The sequence below is a fragment of the Crocuta crocuta genome, unplaced genomic scaffold, assembly GCF_008692635.1.
Source record: "Crocuta crocuta isolate KB4526 unplaced genomic scaffold, BGI_CrCroc_1.0 scaffold165, whole genome shotgun sequence".
Lineage (NCBI taxonomy): Eukaryota > Metazoa > Chordata > Mammalia > Carnivora > Hyaenidae > Crocuta > Crocuta crocuta.
The window spans coordinates 2165377-2185481 of NW_027530502.1; the positions used below are offsets into that span (position 1 = coordinate 2165377).

At 40.3% G+C, this 20105-nt stretch overlaps 1 protein-coding gene across 6 annotated transcripts in view; it reads left to right on the top strand.

Annotated features, from left to right (window-relative positions):
- ADAM22 (ADAM metallopeptidase domain 22) overlaps positions 1-13686 on the top strand; it is an 80944-nt gene extending 67258 nt beyond the window's left edge. For 3 of the 6 annotated variants that reach the window (XM_077766825.1, XM_077766826.1, XM_077766827.1), the window contains 2 exons: positions 8206-8329; positions 13508-13686. In XM_077766825.1, the coding sequence (XP_077622951.1) occupies positions 8206-8329; positions 13508-13528 (145 nt within the window). In that variant the 3' untranslated portion in view covers positions 13529-13686. Of the gene's footprint in view, positions 1-63; positions 181-2370; positions 2458-8205; positions 8330-13507 lie in introns of those variants that run through there. The other 3 variants (XM_077766823.1, XM_077766824.1, XR_013335756.1) reach the window with 3 other exon arrangements.
- Positions 13687-20105: the final 6419 nt, after the last annotated feature.

Genomic DNA, 20105 nt, shown 5'->3' on the forward strand with positions numbered 1-20105 from the left:
GTTGTACGTGCTATGAAAAAAGGTTTTGGCTTAGACTTTGTATTATATATTGTGTTTTTACAGGAGGGAGCCCCAAGCACCTGAGCCTGGGCACTCCCTCGCCCAGACAGTCCCATCCCAAGGCATAAGCCCAGGGGGCTCTGAAAGCCCCCAGACAGGGATCCAGAGTCTGGATCACAGGTCAGTCTCCACCTGCCCCTTCATTCTGGGCTGCCACTTAATCTCCCTCCTAGTCCCTTCCTTGGCTGAGAAGGGGGTCATTTGATCTCTGACTGACCCCCAATGTCTGCTTGGACATGGTCCTGGTCCAGCCAGCACCAGCTAATTTTCCTCTGCCTTTCCATCCTGGAGAACACAAAGAGCTCTCCTACCCTGTCTAATGCATTTTTTTTTGCATGTTGCGCTACAAGCCAAGTCAAGCCACATAGGCAGGTTTATAGCAGTTTGATAAAATCCCATCACTCCCACCACCACCACCTAGAGATGCTAGGAAGCCCACCATGAAGACCCTTTAATGGGCAGATTCCCAGAAGGAACAACCTTTGAGAGCCCTCTTCAATGGCTTCTAGTGAAGTGATCACAGCCTTCTGAGATGCTCCCTGAAATGGAGGACAAGGTCCATCCCGTAGAAGCCAAGCCATGTAGCTGTTGGTTTCATGGAACAGCCATGGCATCTATCCTTTGAGCTTCTAAGATTGACAGTGAAGGGAACACACGTCTCCTCCTGGAAGCTGCCTGTGGGTGACTCAGTTTGCTGTGTGGCTATGTTTCACCTGATAACAGCTGCATGGGCTTTTTCTACGGTTTTCCCCAGGCCAGAGCATTCACTAGCCTTCATCTGTGGCTGCACTTGCTTTTTGACTTTTTCTTTTTGTTCAAAGTCTCGGTGGAAATTTTTATGCAAGTTTTAATTGGCTATCTCTGTGAAAAGTGCAAGTTGGCAATGATTGTGGCTAAAGGCAAAATTAGTGTGAGATTGTTCCTGAGTCAGGGGACACTGTCTTAGCAAAAATGGTCTTACAGCCATAAAAGGCAACCAAATCCTTCTCTTAGGAGGGAACTTCATTGGTTATTGCCAAAAATGAGGGAAAGGGCTATGGAAAAAGTAATCTACTTTTGTTTATATAACCGGAAATGTCATGATTTAAATGTATTTACAAATCAAAACCAAATATGGCAGAAAGAACCAAAGTTTAACCCCAAACAGATAGTGTATTTTATCTTTCCCTTGGTTTGTTTGCAAATAACTTGCAAAATTTGATAGAGCTTGCATCTTTGTTATCTGTAGTATCTCTAGAAGTTACTTTATAAATGAGAAAACTCAGTAGAACCTGCAAATTATTCCAACACTGAATTTGTTGAATCTGTATTTATTTTACAAGGACACATTCTAAAGAGGATGTGTTTTTGCTTGGCTCTCTGGGGAAACATCAAAGGAAACTCTGGGGGTGGGGGGCAGGGAGCAAACTTACACTCCCAATTTTACCACCTTTTAAATTTTCCTTTGCACAGTAATTCCGATGGAGACTTTGCCAGATCCATCAGGGAAATGCTAATTAAGGTCATTAGTATCCTCTGGCAGTCACTCATGCAAGTTCATGGTCAGACACTCAGAAGGCAACTTCTGAGGTCCATTTGCTAACAGAAACATGAACACTTAAGTCTGGAGTGCTGAAGAGGAGGAAGAAGTTTTGCAGCTACAGCTAAATTGCTGAGCCCAACTTAAAGGTCATGCGGGCCTGTTTGGATCACATGTAATGTGTATTGGGGCTCCAGAATCAGAAGAGCAGGTGCCCTTTCTACTTTTGAGAGAGCCGGCTAAGGTACCTTTCTTGTTAACTCCAGTTTAGGATCTGCTATCTGGAGTGAGACCGAGGCCTTGTAAAGTCTTTTTTTTTTCATACTGGAAAGAGAACTTTGCTCCTTTTAATTGTTTTTGGGGCATTATATACCCAAACACCAGGTTGGAATTGCAGCCATCTGAATATTCTCAAAAAGCATCGTTATCATTTGAAAACCAAGGAGCCAAATGAGAGGTGGCCTGGAAAAAGCCACTTTGGAGGTGGGTGAATGAGATCACTGACAGTACTATGATTGGAAGGCAGCTTCTGATTCATTTGGGGAAACCACTGGAAAGACTTTCCCTGAAATGTTGAATACATTCTAGAATGCCTCGAGCCTTGTTGTAGCTGAGTTTATTCTCATGTCATTGTACAGACTGCCTCATAATCGCCCAACATCCATCCTGGTTTATTTGCCATAGTCACTTGCATTTGGAGGGTGAAGAACATCCTTGCTAAGCTTGTGCTGTGTATTTTCAGATTTTCTATCTTGTTCTGCTTTCTTTGTTCCTTCCATTGCTTTCTGCAGGTATTTAAACCCATGGTTCAAAAGAGACTATAATGTAGCTAAGTGGGTAGAAGATGTGAATAAAAACACTGAAGGACCATACTTTAGGTATTTTATAAATTAATTTTATATCCTTTTCAAACTCTCCCAGCACATACAAATACTGTAGTGTGACTGGCTCTCTATCTTGTATCTCCCAATACAAGTTCCCGTAGGTGGAAAGGGTCCTTGTTTATTTGCTGCCTTTTGATCTCTGTTTCTGGCTTCGTGAGCAAGTCTAGTTTTTTTTTCTGAATGTTTCAAATGAAGCCATTTGAAAGGGTTGCCATTTAGTGCATGTCCCCATCACCATCTTGAGCTTTTTTAGTAGCTTTCTCTTCATTTGATGCTATGTAGTGTTCTGTGGGCATGAAACATACTTTCCACTAATAAAGAAGCACTATTAACCTGAACAATTTAATGTCTAGAATTTAGCAGTTTCATAGTGCATTTTTCCTACTTACTGCCTTAAGAGTGCATAGTACATACGAGAAAACTTAAGGGCAAATGTGAAAAGAAACTAAATGAAATGTAGTGGCATTTGAGTAAAAATGGTGATTTAATGGAACTTAAAATTATCCAGAGAATCTTGACCACATGAGAGTAGATTGGATGAGTTTAGGTTTCATTTATTCAGTACAACTGTTTGCTCCCAGACAAGGGCAGTGCTAAGACATACTTTATAGATTTGCAACAAAACATCCAAGGCACTGTTTATGCTAGTAAAATGGTTGTTGTCTAACACTTCAGATAGATCAGGAAGCCGATTGAAAACATGTTCTTGGTTCACAGAAGAACAGAGTATCCCTACATTTTAGAAACTAGAATTTACTCTATCCACTGCAGCTCAGTCTCATGTCAGTAGAATTTCCAAGAGCTCTTAATGGCATTTTTTCACTCTTTCTAGTATCAAAGTGATTTCCTAGAGGAAAGTGTCCAATTTATATCTGACTACTTTGTGGACAGCTAGTGTAAAGAAGAAATAATGGACTCAATTACTACCTCTTCTGAACACAGTTAGCTTTCAGATTACTTTTTGCCATGACTTGGGTCAGCATTTAACAGATATCAAAATATGTATGTGTCTTTCACTCTCAGCACCCATATAAGGTGGACTTTCTCTTCCAGTGTACCATTTAGTTTAGACATGTATAGTTTGAGAAAATGATTAGACCTACTTGCATTTTACTTTGATCCATACATTTGCATATGCCCCAAGGAAAGCATAACCCTGCCTGCTCACAACAATATATCCTGCTTTTATACCCCATCTTTCCCTCCTGCCCTGTTCCTCTGCTTTTACCACTTTCCCACACTGAACCTCATACACATACACTCACATTCAAACATCCCACCCTCACCTGTAGCTCTCAAGATGGCCAGCGTCAGGAAGACAGGTAAGATTATTCTGAATGTTATTTGGAATCTTGGCTCACCTGCAGTCCTATTTCCCCTGTCTATCTTCCTCAGGCTTGTGGGCAGATTGTAATTTGTATCAGCCATGGACCCCAAACAGAAGGACTTTGGTCGCATATGGCCTAGGGCTTTTATACCTAAGTGGACCTAGCATCTTTGCAACAGTAATTTGTGAAATGGTACCCCGGAAGAGTTGTTTCACCTCCCCTGGGTCAGCTGAGTAGTTGATGTGGCTCCCCGAGTAGAGTTCACATTTCTTAAAATCAGCACCCAGGTCTGCCCAGAAGCTGCATGACTAAGCACAGTTTGGATGGGGAAATGCTTTAGCACCCCTGGTTGCACGTGCAAAGCTGCAAGGGCAATTTTAGAGGGTTTCTTTATCTCCTCTTTTAGAATGAGATGTCACTTCTCACAGTGGATGGCGACATTACAAATTCATTATTACAATCTGTATTTGTATTTAAAGGCTAGATAAAAATCCAGTGGAGGTTTATGATGTAACTCTCATTTTAGGATGAATGAGCATTATGTTGGTAGGACCTGAAAACCAATGCACAGCTTTTAAGAAAGTCGTGAATAATCGAAGATATCCCAGAGCTTTTAACACAATGATTCTAACACAACAGAGAATGTCATCAACCCTCTGTCCAAGCCAGTCCTTGTTTAGAGGCCTGAAGGGCATTCACACTTTGGCTTATGCTTTGCCAGCCCTGTGCTTAAGCTCAGATCTGCTTCAACAGTCACCAGGTTATTTAGGATTACCTTTCCTGCCAAAACACCGATGAGGGCAAAAGTCATTTTATTAATCACTCATATGGTGTGGGCTTTGTGGCAGCCTTATCAAAACATAGTGGGGACTTTGTGAGTGCTTCAAACTGATCCAAAGTATAGTCCAGCATTTAAAATATTATATCCTCATCACTATGAAGAGCAAAGAAAATGCCAAAAGGTTTTGAGTGATGGTAGTGCCTCAGCTGTGCTCCCTTATGCAGTTCTGTATCCGACACTGGTTGCTCAAATGCCAGCATATACTCACGTCAAGCAGGACAAAAGCATTATCTCCCCATACTTACACCTTGGAGGCATTTCTGTTGCTGACAGGGCTTTACAAGCTCTGAGCAGGTAGCCTTCCTCTTGAGTATTATGCACTTAATTACTCAGCATCCCCCTTCCATTATCTTATGGAAAATGCAGTAACTCTGAAAAGAAACTAGTTATAATTTATCCTGTATTGAGTGCCTGCTATGTAACTTTATCTTTTACCACATCATGAGATAATGGGCATTCTTACTCTCTTTCTATGGATAGAGGAAACTGCAACACAACAAGTAACTCAGGGTAGTACATCTAGTAAGCGTAAGAATCAGAATGACGAGCTTGGCTCTGATTCCAAAATCTGTTCCCCTTCTACCTTGCTGTAATTACTTAAGAAGGGTAGGGTGTATATTGACTACTTAAATTCTATCCTAGGACACGTTATAAATCCTGGATTAGGCTACTATAAAATTTGCATCTGAACAAAGACGAGTAAGGGTGGACCCATGTCCCTCATGTGTGACTGACGTGGTTTCAGCCAGTTCTGGGGGGCAGAACTGAGCTGAGCGTGGCCTTACAGGCATGTCTACAGAAGACAAGCCCAGTAAGTCTGATGTGGCCCCAAGATAGACAATCCATGGGCACACAGGCACACCTTCACTGTGTAGCCCTAAATGGCACCCATTATGGTTATTTTGGTTTTTTTAAATGCTATAATGATAATTGTCAACATTTGTTCAAAGATTACTTTGTAAGGTAATGAGCTGGGCCAGTGCCTGGTTGTCAGTAAAAGCCAGATTGGAACTACCAGGCAAGTAGCCAGGGTCAGAAAAGAGCCTGGAAGCTGTTTTGAAGCAATGCCTCTTTAGACATTTGTTACAAAATTTTAGTTTGTTTTTATTTCCCTAAACTGGTTTACTCTAGTGCTCGCTTCGGCAGCACATATACTAAACTGGTTTACTCTACCTTGTTCTCTGCTCTTATTCTGACTCCTCTTCTGTTGCCAGACATGCCCCTAAATAATACACTGTCACACACCATCCATCCTCCAGGACATGATGCCCTTGCCCCTACTAAAACTGTCCTGCTTGGCTTCTCTTCCCCTCAGAGTCAGTCCAAAGTGTCAGCTAGCTGGTATATTCATGTGAGAGGAAGTATACATGCAATTTCTTGGGGGATCTGGAGAATATCTCCTGTTTTGTTTTCACTCACCTTTGGCTTATGGCCATGGAAAAATATTTGGAGGAAATATTCCAGCACCCCTCATTGGGATGGCCTGGTGTGTGTGCAGAGCTGTTCATTTGGACTCATGGCCAAGTAAATGACTGGCATGACTGAATCTGTAAGCTAATAGCTCATGCTATGGACACATCCACACTGTAGCAAATTAAGAAGAGGACTCATTTTGAATGATCCCCTAAAGTAAACAAGATTCAGTTCTTTCTTTGTGTATCCTGACTAGCTTTCCTGAACTTGGATATCTTACCAGTAGTGATTAGGCTAAAAATCTGAACCCAGCTTAATGTCCCTTGTTTTAGAAATATGTATTTTAAATATCAAAATACAAAAGTTCATCCTCATTCTATGCATACTGAATATGTTTCCTAAAGATCATTGTCATGTTGGAAATGTTTTCTTAAAATTGAAAACATCCTTAATTTCTGAATTAGAAAAAAATGCAGTAGTACTGCTTAATAGGTTTTCAAAGGAGTTGAAGTACTTATATTCTTAGTTTTACCCATCTATTCCTTAGTGGGGAGCATTAGCACAAGAGAAGTCAAATATCTGTAATATTGTAACTGTTCACACTACTAGAATATTAAGCCAGTTCACATTGGTCCTGAACATTTTTCAAAACTAGAGGAGATGTTAGGAGTTACAGATTAAAAGTAAATTAAAGCACCATTGATTCTTAAAATTGAGCAAGAAAGGTCACTTGAATCTCAAGACTTGTAGGAAAAAGGATTTTCAAACCTCAGCTTGAATTTGTTGTCTATAACATGGAAACTGATTCGAAAACTACAGGAGAACTAGGGCAAAGCATAATACATGGATGGGAACCAAAATTTACAACAAGGGGGAAAAAAGAGCCCTCGTGATGCCGTTGCATGCAGTGCAGTCCATCCCCCCACCCCCCCCCCCCCAGTACCGCCCTGCTGCTGACATTCCCAGGCTGTCAGTCACTGCCAGCAGGTGAGGTGCCTGCTATGGCAGTAATACCTGTGTGTGGCCATGTAACCACTTCAGCATGTATGGCTCACAGCCACCTTGCAGCAGTTGCTGAGAGCAGTCATGGATGTGGAGTGGTAACATCTGTGAAAGGATAGGTACTGATGAATCAGCACATCTATTTCCTGTTGATACGGTGTATGAACAAACTCTCAGCTGCTTTTTTTACTTTGACGACAAGACAACAGATGTGGGCCCTTCCTGTGAGCTCAGCCTAGTCACACATATTACCACTGCACAGGCAGAGTCTAACAAGAGAACAGAATACAATCACAGCTTATGTGTATCTTTCATATGGAATATCTTCATGATGGAGATAATACGTGTTATCCAAATAGGAAGGGTATTTGTGTTTTGTTTTCCTTTCAGTAAAATTCCAGTCAGTAGAGTGTAGCCACCTCATTAGCATGACAAGTGCACCCTACATGAGTTAGCAAAATCTACTTCTGTGGCACAAAACCCTCCCCTGTCCAGAAATGCTGATTGTAGGGACTGATCAGACCATTTTTGTATGTTCTCATCAGACTTGTTGTTTGGCTGGAACTCTGCACTCCTTACTGCTTGCATGTTTACTAATTTATTATTAAAACCCCCCTATTTGCCTTTGTTCTTTCACAACTAACATTCTGGCCTCTGAATGCATGAGTTTTGTGTAAACTGGTGTGTGACTTAGCAACTAATAAGTATATCAATTGTATTATATTTTCAGAACTTAAAAATATTATTGGAATTACTGTACTAAAACATTTTTTACATTAAGTGGTTAAAATAAGGCAGAATATTCATATGTTGTACATTTAATTTACCATTATGAGCTCTTAGAATAATTTTATCCCTTCTCCATTTTAGCTTTTTTATCTATTCTATAGGAAATTTCATGTTTGGCTTTTCTAGTTGAAGAGTCTGATTCTGTGTGCTTAACATTTAAACAATCCATTGCAGTTATGGCATTAGGAAAATAAAATTCCAGCATTCCAGTGTTGTGAAGAACAGAGAATCTCCCAGTAGTTAAACCTTTGCAATAGTGGCCTGTGAAAATTGCAATCAGAGAGATTGTTTTGAACCTACTTTTCAGATGTTTGAAAGAGATGTTAGGCAGTCGCATAATATTTATTTCATGTGTTCTCAACATCTCAGGACTCTATCTCCTGCCAAGTCTCCTTCTTCATCAACTGGGTCTATTGCCTCCAGCAGAAAATACCCATACCCAATGCCTCCACTTCCAGATGAAGAGAAGAAAGTGAACCGACAAAGTGCCAGGGTATGTGGGAACTTCTGTACACTAACAGCCTCAATCATTATCATTTATCTATGAGTTCATAGTTTAAAAGAGCCTTTTTTTTCTTCCTTATAAAAAAAAGGGAAGATTTTTAAGATTTCGTTGAAAAATGGAAGATACTTGGAGATGTGGGGCTCAGATATATATTTACAAATGCGCTTAATTAGTGAATTAATCCTAGTGGTATTTGATATGTTTTAATCATTCATTGCTATGTATTTATGTCTTTTATTATGCGTTATAGCTACTATATGACAGTCTGGAATAAAGAAAACAGAATGTATTCTGTTTTAACAATTTTTTAATATACCTGGAAATGCCAGAGATGAAATAAACTAGCCTCATATTCATGCCTAATTTGCTTACTCAAGCCTTTTACTGGCTAATAATACCCAGTAAGACTTTAGAAATCAGAACCTGTGACAGAAAGTTAGACCAGTGGCTTGGAGGTAGGGGTAGAATTTGGATACAAGGCATTTGGATACATATGAAAATCTCTAATAATAAAAAATATGGCAATAGTATGGTAGAATTTAGCAACCTTTTATATTCTAAAAAGCCAGACTTATTTTATTTTATTTTTTAATGTTTATTTCTTTTGGGGAGGGAGAGACTGGGACAGAGACAGAGCAGGAATGGGAGAGGGGCAAAGAGAGACAGAGACAAAGAATCTGAAGCAGGCTCCAGGCGCTGAGCTGTTAGTTTGAGCTTGGAACTCACACTCATGGATGGGGAGATCATGACCTGAGCTGAAGTCAGGCAGTTTACCAACTGAGCCACCCAGGCACCCCTAAAATGCCAGGTTTAAAAACATGTAAGAGCAGATTATATAAAAATATGGTTCACCAGAAGTATTATTTATTTATTTACTTTTTTTTTTCTAGTTTGTCATTGGGTCTTCACATAGAACGGATTCCTTTTTATTTTATTTTTTAATTAAGTATTATATTTATATAATATAGTAATATAATTTAGTATACTATCATCTACAGTGTTACATTAGTTTCAGGTGTACCAGAAATTTCCTTAAATATGGAGTCCTCTTTTACACTTTATGGTTCCACCCAGCTTGACAGTATTCCCGGAATACATCCATTATGTGAAATTTGAGAGATAGTCGAGTTTAGAGAGGCAGACCGGCCCTCAGAGAGGCTTAAGTGAAAGATACAACTAAATAATAATTACTTTTATTGATATCCAAGTTCTTTTGTGGTCAGTTACAGTGTAATGATGATCTTCTCAGAAATAATTTTGCAATAAAATAGAGCTTTAAAAGCTTGGACAGATTTATCTGCTAGTGGGTCTCGGCTTCCTGGGTGTTTTGATTTAGAAAGATATTTCAGAGCCTCTTTGATCCTGAACTTAAGTAATGGAGTTTAAGGTAAACATAAGTCATTCATATTTTAACTCGATCAACTCACAGTAAGAAAACACAACTCACTAAAAGCAGATTAGACTACTATGGTCAGAAAGACTTTAAAAACTTGTCAGTGGTGTTTTGTGAATTACATGAAAAATTACCTTCCCATGCTCATATGGGTAATGGTAAAAGACAGAAAGGAAGAAGAAAATTCAGATTTCCAGCACTCAGCTTTCTGGCTTTAAAAAACAGAATTGTTAGTAGGCATCTAGTTCATGACATGAGTATGTGGTAATGAAATCCAAGGCTGATGTCATTCCTCAGACAACTGTCGAAGTATAACACCCCACTTTTCATCTCTGATAAATTGTCTACATTGCTGTTTTGCTCTGTCTATTTGGGGATATTCTCTCAGCTGTTGTCATGCCAGGGTGCAGGCTATTAATGTTCCCACATGAAAGCCCTGAAAGTGACAGCTCCCCAGAGGACATGGCTGGCCTGTGGCCTCTTCCCTGGGATGAATGGGGCAACAGTGAAGACTAGTGAAGACTGTAACCCCAGGGACAGTGTGAAAGGTCGATGGCTCCATCCACCATGGAACATGAGCACATAGCCGAATCCTGAAGAATAGGCAGCCCCCATTCCCGGACTGTTTATGAGGGCTGTGGAGAATCAAGCAAGCAGATCTTTTTCACCAGCAACGCCTCCATTTAGCCATCTAGAAATGGCCACAGTCATGTCTGTTCCTAAAAGTGATGGCTTGACAGTTCTCTGCTCCTTTTTCCTCACTGGGATAATGGTGATCTTCAGGTTCTGCCCATGTCATCCCTCTGTTCCCCTTTCTGCAAACTGCCACTAATTTTTTAAAAAAAATTTTTAATGTTTATTTATTTTTGAGAGAGAAAGAGATAGAGCGTGAGCAGGGGAGGGGCAGAGAGAGAGAGAGAGAGACACAGAATCTGAAGCAGGCTCCAGGCTCTGAGCTATCAGCACAGAGCCTGACACAGGGCTTTAACTTACAAACCATGAGATCATGACCTGAGCCGAAGTCGGACACTTAAGTGACTGAGCCACTCAGGTGCCCCAGCTAATTTTCTTAACCTTTTGAGAGAAAACTGGACTCACTGAAGCTGAAGTCTGAACCCTTTACTACTCCATACCATCATCTGAATGTCAATCCAGGTCTTCTTACCTAGCAAACACCCTGTTTAACCATTCATTTCCACTAGTCTCCACCAACAGGGGTCACACACACAAACATCCTTAGAGTTGAGAGAGTTGGTCTCGAAAGGGTGAGAACACAGGCGGCTCCACCACAGTCTTTGTGGAGTAGCCAATGACTATTCAAAGTAAGATTTCCATGAAGATTCAAGAGAACCTCTTAAGGAAACCTATATAGAAACATCCACAGCTATTTCTCCTTTTTCNGCTCTGTCTATTTGGGGATATTCTCTCAGCTGTTGTCATGCCAGGGTGCAGGCTATTAATGTTCCCACATGAAAGCCCTGAAAGTGACAGCTCCCCAGAGGACATGGCTGGCCTGTGGCCTCTTCCCTGGGATGAATGGGGCAACAGTGAAGACTAGTGAAGACTGTAACCCCAGGGACAGTGTGAAAGGTCGATGGCTCCATCCACCATGGAACATGAGCACATAGCCGAATCCTGAAGAATAGGCAGCCCCCATTCCCGGACTGTTTATGAGGGCTGTGGAGAATCAAGCAAGCAGATCTTTTTCACCAGCAACGCCTCCATTTAGCCATCTAGAAATGGCCACAGTCATGTCTGTTCCTAAAAGTGATGGCTTGACAGTTCTCTGCTCCTTTTTCCTCACTGGGATAATGGTGATCTTCAGGTTCTGCCCATGTCATCCCTCTGTTCCCCTTTCTGCAAACTGCCACTAATTTTTTAAAAAAAATTTTTAATGTTTATTTATTTTTGAGAGAGAAAGAGATAGAGCGTGAGCAGGGGAGGGGCAGAGAGAGAGAGAGAGAGACACAGAATCTGAAGCAGGCTCCAGGCTCTGAGCTATCAGCACAGAGCCTGACACAGGGCTTTAACTTACAAACCATGAGATCATGACCTGAGCCGAAGTCGGACACTTAAGTGACTGAGCCACTCAGGTGCCCCAGCTAATTTTCTTAACCTTTTGAGAGAAAACTGGACTCACTGAAGCTGAAGTCTGAACCCTTTACTACTCCATACCATCATCTGAATGTCAATCCAGGTCTTCTTACCTAGCAAACACCCTGTTTAACCATTCATTTCCACTAGTCTCCACCAACAGGGGTCACACACACAAACATCCTTAGAGTTGAGAGAGTTGGTCTCGAAAGGGTGAGAACACAGGCGGCTCCACCACAGTCTTTGTGGAGTAGCCAATGACTATTCAAAGTAAGATTTCCATGAAGATTCAAGAGAACCTCTTAAGGAAACCTATATAGAAACATCCACAGCTATTTCTCCTTTTTCTGTCTCAGAAACTCATTGGGTATACAATGACATGCCCCAGATTTTCAGTAAAAATGGAATTTGGATTGATTTGGATGTAACTTAAGTCACAGTGGTCTCTAGACTTTCTTTTTTCATGTTTATAAAAGTATATCCAAATCATATTGCCTAGAAACTATTTTATCAGCCTGATCTTTTTCCTTTTTTTTTAAATTGGCCCCCCCTAGTAAACTGAGTTGTGTTCATATTTGATCATGCCAGAGTTTTTTATAGTCTGTTAAAACAATTACTGAACATTGTAGAAATAGAAAGGAACAGGACTAGTGTACAGAATTGGTAACAAAGGTAAGGAGGGGAAGAGGTGAGGGAATTAAGGAATTGACATAGTGCCGTGGAATCATTATTCTACTCTGATGGATCCCTCGGAAAGGACAATTTTCTGGAAGACAGTGATGGATTTGGAGAGCAGATGGCCTGGTTATAGGCCCACGGCAATGATTTCTAAGTGGGTGGTAGTGGTATTGATGGAATCACACTTGCCCCAGGTCAGTACTTCTCAGTACTGGCTGTACATGGGGATTGTTTGAAGGGGATTTAGAGTGTGCTGATGCCTGAGTCCCACCCAGAGACCCAGAGAGATTTTGAGTTAGTTGGTCTGATGAGCAACCTGGTCAGTAGGATTTTTAAAACCTCCTCAGATCCTTGAAAGGTGCAGGTGGGTTAAGAAACACTGCTCTAGAAGGCTGTATCAGAACCCTGGGGGAAAGGAGTATATGTGTGGTTTAAAAAAATAACATTTTAAATTATTTTATTTCATTTGAGACATAATATTTAACCTATTCAAATTTTTGAGTAACAGTAAGTGAAGATGTGAGGGGGTTTTGGATTAAAAGGTGGCACTTGCTAAAAAGGTTGATACACAGGTTTAGAGGAAAGAGAAAGGTAAAAATTAGAGTATTTTTTTATCCATTTATTAGATGTCACAAGAGTGTGCTTCCACAACCACATAAGTATGGATGGAATCACCAACTCTTTTTCATCTTCATAGCTTAGAATATGCTTGTTCCCAGGGCGCCTGGGTGGCTCAGTTGGTTAAGCATCCGACTTTGACTCAGGTTGTGGTCTCACAGTTTGTGAGTTTGAGGCCCCCCATTGGGCTCTGTGCTGACAGCTCAGAGCCTGGAGTCTGCTTCAGATTCTGTGTCTCCCTCTCTCTCTGCCTCTCTCCTCCCCTCCCCTGTGCTCGCTCTCTCTTTCTCTCTCAAAATTAAACCTTAAAGAAATTTAAAAGAAAAGAATTTGCCTGTTTCCTGCTTTCACAATGTACAATTTTGCTTTTCTCTGTTGTGCAGCTATGGGAGACATCCATTTAAGATCCACTGTTTACATGTGATACATCAAAACTGTTTACTTCAACTTTTATAGAAACCCAGCCTCACGGAATCACTGCAAATCTATCTGCTCTTCAGACAATACAGAGACCCTCTGAGATGCCAGAGGAGAGGAAGCCAAGTTTCACATCTGGATACCATTTTCTTTTTGTCATTGACTTAGGATTTAACTGAACCATGAAAAGAACTACTGAAGTGTTACACTATAACATGGAACAATAAAGGTACTGGTATGTTAATGGATAATCCGCATGACAGATATATGTAGAAATCTCGCTAAAATTAACTCACATGACCCAAATGTAGCAAGTTTCTTAAGGGATAATAGTGGATTCAGAACTGACATTCTGAAGCACATCCTCATTGTAGACAGTAATGCTATGTGCATGAAGCTTCTGTTTATTGCTTTCCACATTTTAAGGAAACAACATCCCATAATAGAAACTAGCATGCAGGGCTAAGGCATATAGGATTTTTCTGCAGGACTTTAAAGCTTGAGAGGCCAATATCCCATATGCTAACTCTAAACATGTATCTTTGTTTTGTTTTTTTTTACTTTTCGTATTTATATCAACATACAAGGACAATTGTACATATGTAAACATTTTTAAAATAAAAAGAAAGCAACTGTTACACACAAGTGTATTTTGCCAAATGCCTAAAAATAATCAGTAACAGTCACATCATCATCATCATCCATCAAACGGTCTTTAAAGATTATAAGCAGATGATGTTGTAAATATAGTGATCAGTGCCCTAAGTGTGTCTCTCTGTAATTGTTATTCGTCCTCCAAAACATGTGATATCCCTTTAAACTGTGCACAGCCTGGAGGCAGTTTTATCGAGTGATTAATTGAACCAGAGAACAAAATGCCCAGGAAATCTGGGGCTTCCACACTCGCTGTGGCCGGAGTTCAGGAGCATACAGCTTGGCGGCCTCAAGGCACTCTGAGGCTGATGGCTGCTCCCTGGGAGTCCTCCAGCCAGTGCCTGCCACAGCAGCTGTTCTCTCTCAGTATCAGAGCACGGCTAGTCTCACCTGGAGGCACGTGGGCCCCTCAGCAGCACGTCCTGCTGACCTTAAGCAAGTGTACCAAAGACACATGAGACCAAGGGCCGCTGATACATTTGTAGCTTCCAACTTGCCAACACTCTAACCCTTTGTGGCCTCAATTTTTGTTCTTTGACAAAACTTTTTAGCTACCCTCATCTGTAAGATGAATGACTTGTTTTAATAAAACCAACTTTTACACTGTTTATCAAGGATATTTATCATCACTAGGATGTGAGTCCAACAGATCATTTTGCACTGAGGTGGAAGCAAAATGATGGAGGAGGGTTCTACCGGCTGGGCTGGGAAGCCTCAACAGGCCACAGAGGGTTAGAAGAAACCTGAAGCCACAAGTGTGTAATGACTGTGAAGTTACCCAAACAGCTGGCAGGGGAAATAATCTGACATTTTGAACTTTTTTTTTTTAATCCATAGAAAAGTGAGAAATCTATGTAAAGTCCCTTCTTTAAAACCAAAGTTGGATAGCTGTTACAATGCAGCTCTGTCATACTAAAAGAAAACTTCCCCTGGTGAGGCTACTCTAGTGAACTCAGATGTTGATGGGATCAATCCAATGCTTTGATGTGAAGAGTACTTCTGAATTTCCTCATTTTCTCTCCTTTTTCTTGAGAAGAATGGAAACTGCAGACAAGATTTCAGAAGTATCCTCCTAAATTTGATCTCTCCCAGTAGTGTCCATGGTCAAAATCCATTTCATCTCCACATATAGTCATCTTAGTTGCCCAAACTGAAGGGCCATGTTAGAGGCAATATTTTATTCTCTATGGTTTATGTCTTCTGTAATGGACCTCTCTTCTGAAAGTCTTTGAAAATGTCTGACAAGCAGTTTAATCATTCAAAACTATAAAGTGTTCGTAAACAGCATTTTTCATGACAGGAAGGGATGTGATTATCGATACTACAATAAAATGATTCATCAGATTAAGATTTGGGTGAGTGTTGGGTGACAATGCCATGTAGCTCACATGAAGGACAGGAGGGCAGACAAATTTAAAGATGTAGCAAATAAAGTGTGACCAAGATCACTTTAATGTGCACTGAATATTTTCTGGTATTGAGTGTATAAAATGCTAATGTTATGAGATTTATTTTGACTATAAAAGAGTTTATAGATTTGAATGTAAGGTACTTTGTGTAAATATGCTTCCTAGTTATGGTTAAATAAACCCTAACTTGAAAGAATTTACAAATGGGGAGCTACTTGTCAACAGATTCCCCCTACATACACACACACACTTTCCTTACTTTCTCAATTATTTTTACATGGAAATTATTATTTCAAATAAAAGTCAATGTAACATGCCTTTAGGAAGACATAGTTGTTTATAGTCAGGCTCCTTGATAATAACTTTCATATGGAACTGAATGAAAAGCATTTGTTTTATTTGCAGGGAGATTATGATTTTATAGTAGCTTTAAAGTTCTGTTCTGGGTATCTGCCTAAGAATGTTTGAACATTCTTATAGCCATTTGCAGAATTCTTTGACAAGTTTATAATCTTAGTACTTTTGAGAAATACCTATATGGGCAGTCATGGTTGGTATTTAGATGTGTTAAGTCTAAATATTTATGACTTTTCACCCACAGAAGCAGGGAAAAATGGACCTACGGCACTAAACACAAGCACAGCATTATCTTTAATATGGTTTAGGGAGGAACTTTGAGATCACCAGAGCACTTTGTATCATGCAACTAATATTTATACCCCCCAGTCAATTATTAGGACTGTTATGCTAAGCAGAGAAGAGCAGTTCATTGGCCTTTCTGTTCCATTGTATGCCTTTTTCTTCTCTTTCTAAAGTTTTCTGCATAGATAAAACTTCCGATTGACAACCGTGCTGCCTGCGATGGTCTGTTCGTCCATAGACATTGCAGTATAGCAAATTCTGACTTAAAGAAACACTGAAATCTCATTATTAAGAATAACAAGGGGGTGAGGGTAAGAGGAAGCCCCTGAAGGAACTGAGGTCAGATGTACTGGTCTGTGTCCAACTCTTTCATTAGTCTGGAAGTGGCGTCCTCCTCAGGAGTTCCTCAGCCGGAAAGTGATCCCCAGGTCACGTGCAGTCTGTGGAAGGGAATCCACTCAAACAGCACAGTATAGTGACGGCTTTCAATTTACCTTAGTTGCTCTGTAGTTTAGAGAAACTCGGGGCTGTTCCTTAAAAAAAATTGACTAATAAAGTAAATGTAGGGTTGAAATGCCAGAGATACTTTTTAGTTTGAGATAGGTGCTTTATTAAGTAATGCTACAGTTTTTTATTTCCCCCCCCTTGGCTTTAAAAAGGCTTTTAAATTTGTCTTAATGTATAAGGTCAGTCTGGTGTAGATTTCTGTGCATAAGATGGATAGGGTTTCTAAAAGAAGTTGCTGATAAAATTAGATCTTTTCTGTGCTTCCCGAAGGACTATTTATGTTTGTCATCCAGCCTTACATTTCTTTTGTTGTTGTTGATTCCCTTGCAAATTTGCATAATTTAACTTGTCCATTGTCCCAGATCTCTTGTGACTACTTTACCTTTTGCTTTTTTGGATTTTGTTCTTTACTTTTTTTTGTTGTTATTCTTTACTTTTTGCAGTTACTTGTGAACCAGAGGAGATATGGTGTTTTTATTCCTTTCTTTACAAAATCAAGCTTGTTTATTTCATACATTCTTCATTTCCTGTTGTCAGGTACTTCCACTTTAACTTATATATTTAGTGTTTCAGTATGTCCTCATGTTATTCTACATGATAATAAATCCTTACCTAAAGAGAAGCCTATTTTTTTTATTTTTATTTTTATTATTTTTATTTTTATTTTTATTTTTAATTTATTTTACTGAAACGTAAAGGAAGGGTAGTTTACCGGGAGGATGCGGAGTAGCTGGCAGTGCCAAGATGAGGCCCTGAATGGACTGAAGGAACAAAGGGCAGCCAGCAGCTTCTGCCACGGTCTAACTAGGACATCACTGCCAGCTGCTGCCAAGGGCGCCCCCTAGGGCACCATATTATAAATTCCATCCTACCAGTTGGTAAGTTGCCACCAGCTTTTCATGAAATGTTTTAACTTTCATTGGTGGCAAAACACCTACGTTTCAGGGTCCTGATGGTCTTTTTCCTTTTTTTGTTTCCCCTAAAACTGCTACACACATTTGCCTTGTTGTTCAATGGAGCCCAGGTGAATTTCTCATTCTACTAGCTTAAAATATCTAAAAGGCAGATGTTTCTGTGGAATAGGGCTTAATTTGAGGCTCAGTAATTTTTCCCCCCTCAGTTACTTTCTGAGTAGATAAAACTATTCTGATTTTGGATGCAGCAACTCTCCTCCTGGCATGGGAACACTGATCACTTTCTTAAACAGCTTCCCCTGTTTGGTGGATTCTGAGGAGCCCAGACTGCTCTTGTGAATCAGTTAAGGGGCAGCACCCCCTCATCTGGGCGTCCGGATGCGTGTGTGCGTGCGCACGCAGCTGCATGTGCTAGAACCCTGCCCGCGTGCTCATAGCGTGCGCTGTGAGAGCAGGTGCCTTTAATTCTGAGAGGAGCTTTCCCAGATGTTCGTCAAATGAAGATGCAGCAGGACTTTACAAGTCAGGGCATAATATTTCTCTTCATATTTTATTCATGGTTTTGTCAGAGCCCCCAACAAGGAGTACCATGTGGTTGTTTAGAAGTAGGAAAACAAAACCTTCGAAAACAAAAACCTGCCTGGCACTTTTGTCCTTTATCTCCAGGGCCTGACAAACAGTAAGCATCCTCTCTATGGAGTCTGAGAGATGCTTCCAAACCCTTCCTACTCCTCTTCAGTAGCCTGTCAGCCCTTTTCTCCTGACTAGGAACTTTCAGTGTCATGGAGGTAAGTCCCTTCTTGGCTAAACTGGCACTGGGGAGGGCCACTGGGTGCAGAATACGAGGAAGAGAGGCACCTGTAGTCTTCTCTCACTGGCACCTGGGCATGGATTATACAACTTTGGACGTCACTGAGAGATTGGTCCTCGGGTAGGTTTCAGGATGGAGGGATGATAGAAGGGAAGGAGCCTAGCGAGGTCATGAGGCATTTAGTTCTGACGCAGGAGCAGAACGGAGACGCACATGAACCCAGAGGCCAAGTGTGCAGAAGGTGATCACTGGGGGTGTGGTGGGGACAGACGGGCTGAATCCCTCCGACAGACCTGTATACTTGGCAGTTTTACTGAGTGTTGGCTCTATAAATACTTTATGGGCCAGTCCTTGTTGGGCCAGTCAACCTTGCTCAGTATGTCCCTGTTGCATTGTTCATAAAACCTGTATCGAATGGAGGGGTACTTCAAGGCTGGCAGGGCACCATTATTTCATGTTTTTAGGTATCCTTAAAATCAAAACCAGGAAACATGTAGGGTGTTTTTGTTTCTTTTGGTTTGTTTTGTTTTTACAAAAAGGCATACAATGAGACTAGCAATCTTAAGATAGTGCACTTACAAAATCATCAATAAAGTTTTCATAGAGTTTATGAAAGAAAGGACATTTTCCTCACAAGTTGAAAAGTTTCAGATATGGATTTTTTGTGTTTTAATGGTCAAGCTCTAAAATAATGCAAACAGACCCCAAATCTTTAAACATAGCGGTGCTAAGTTATACAAGATAACACATTATGGAAAGTGCTGATATGAATTAATAATTTATTCAGTAATTATACGAGTCCTTGCTAAATTATACATGTGTATCACTGCCTGATTAGAAACCCCACTTTTCTAATCTAGCACAAAATCCAACTGTGATTCTACAGCCAGTCTTTTTAATAGGTAAAAATGACCCAACACCTTTGTTTTGTATGGGAAACTTTTTTTTTTTAACACTGTCTTCAAAAGTGCTTAACAAAAGGTTTATTCAGGATAACTAAGCATGTCCTTTTTAAACTTGCCGAATGAGACTTACCCCTCCAATCTAGCATCCCAAAAAGACAACTTCTTTTAGGAACCGGGCATTCTAACTAAAGATAGCAGCTTATATGTTAGCCAAGGTAGGTCTGCACCAGTGTTTTCCACAAGCATCACCTTAAGGGGTGATGTGCATCTATAGATAGTGGAAGCCACTTCGTGGGGAACGGTTAATAGCATGATTTCACTTTTGGTAACCAAGTAATCATGTGTATATACTTAAGATTGGCTTCATTTTAATATATTCTCTTTGCTCCTCTGCACTTGAGGTTCTTAAGCTATTTTAAAAATAACTGGGTTTTGGCAATCACCAACTGAAATGTATATGGCAACTGCTTTCCCGAGCAAGCGTGATGTGTTTTATGGCTGTTCAAGTTATCAAGTTGTTCTTATATTGTAGGTATACAAAATCTTACTGTTTTTAAAGGTCACTGTAATTTGAGGTTCAAATTTCTGGCACAATTTTATTTGTATTCACTTCTGAAGCTAAAAAGATAACCACAGTTTTCTATGTTACTCTCATTGTAGCATCAATAAAGTGACTTTCAATAAAAGATTTTGTTATTTTGATGCCTGACTCCCTTTAATCT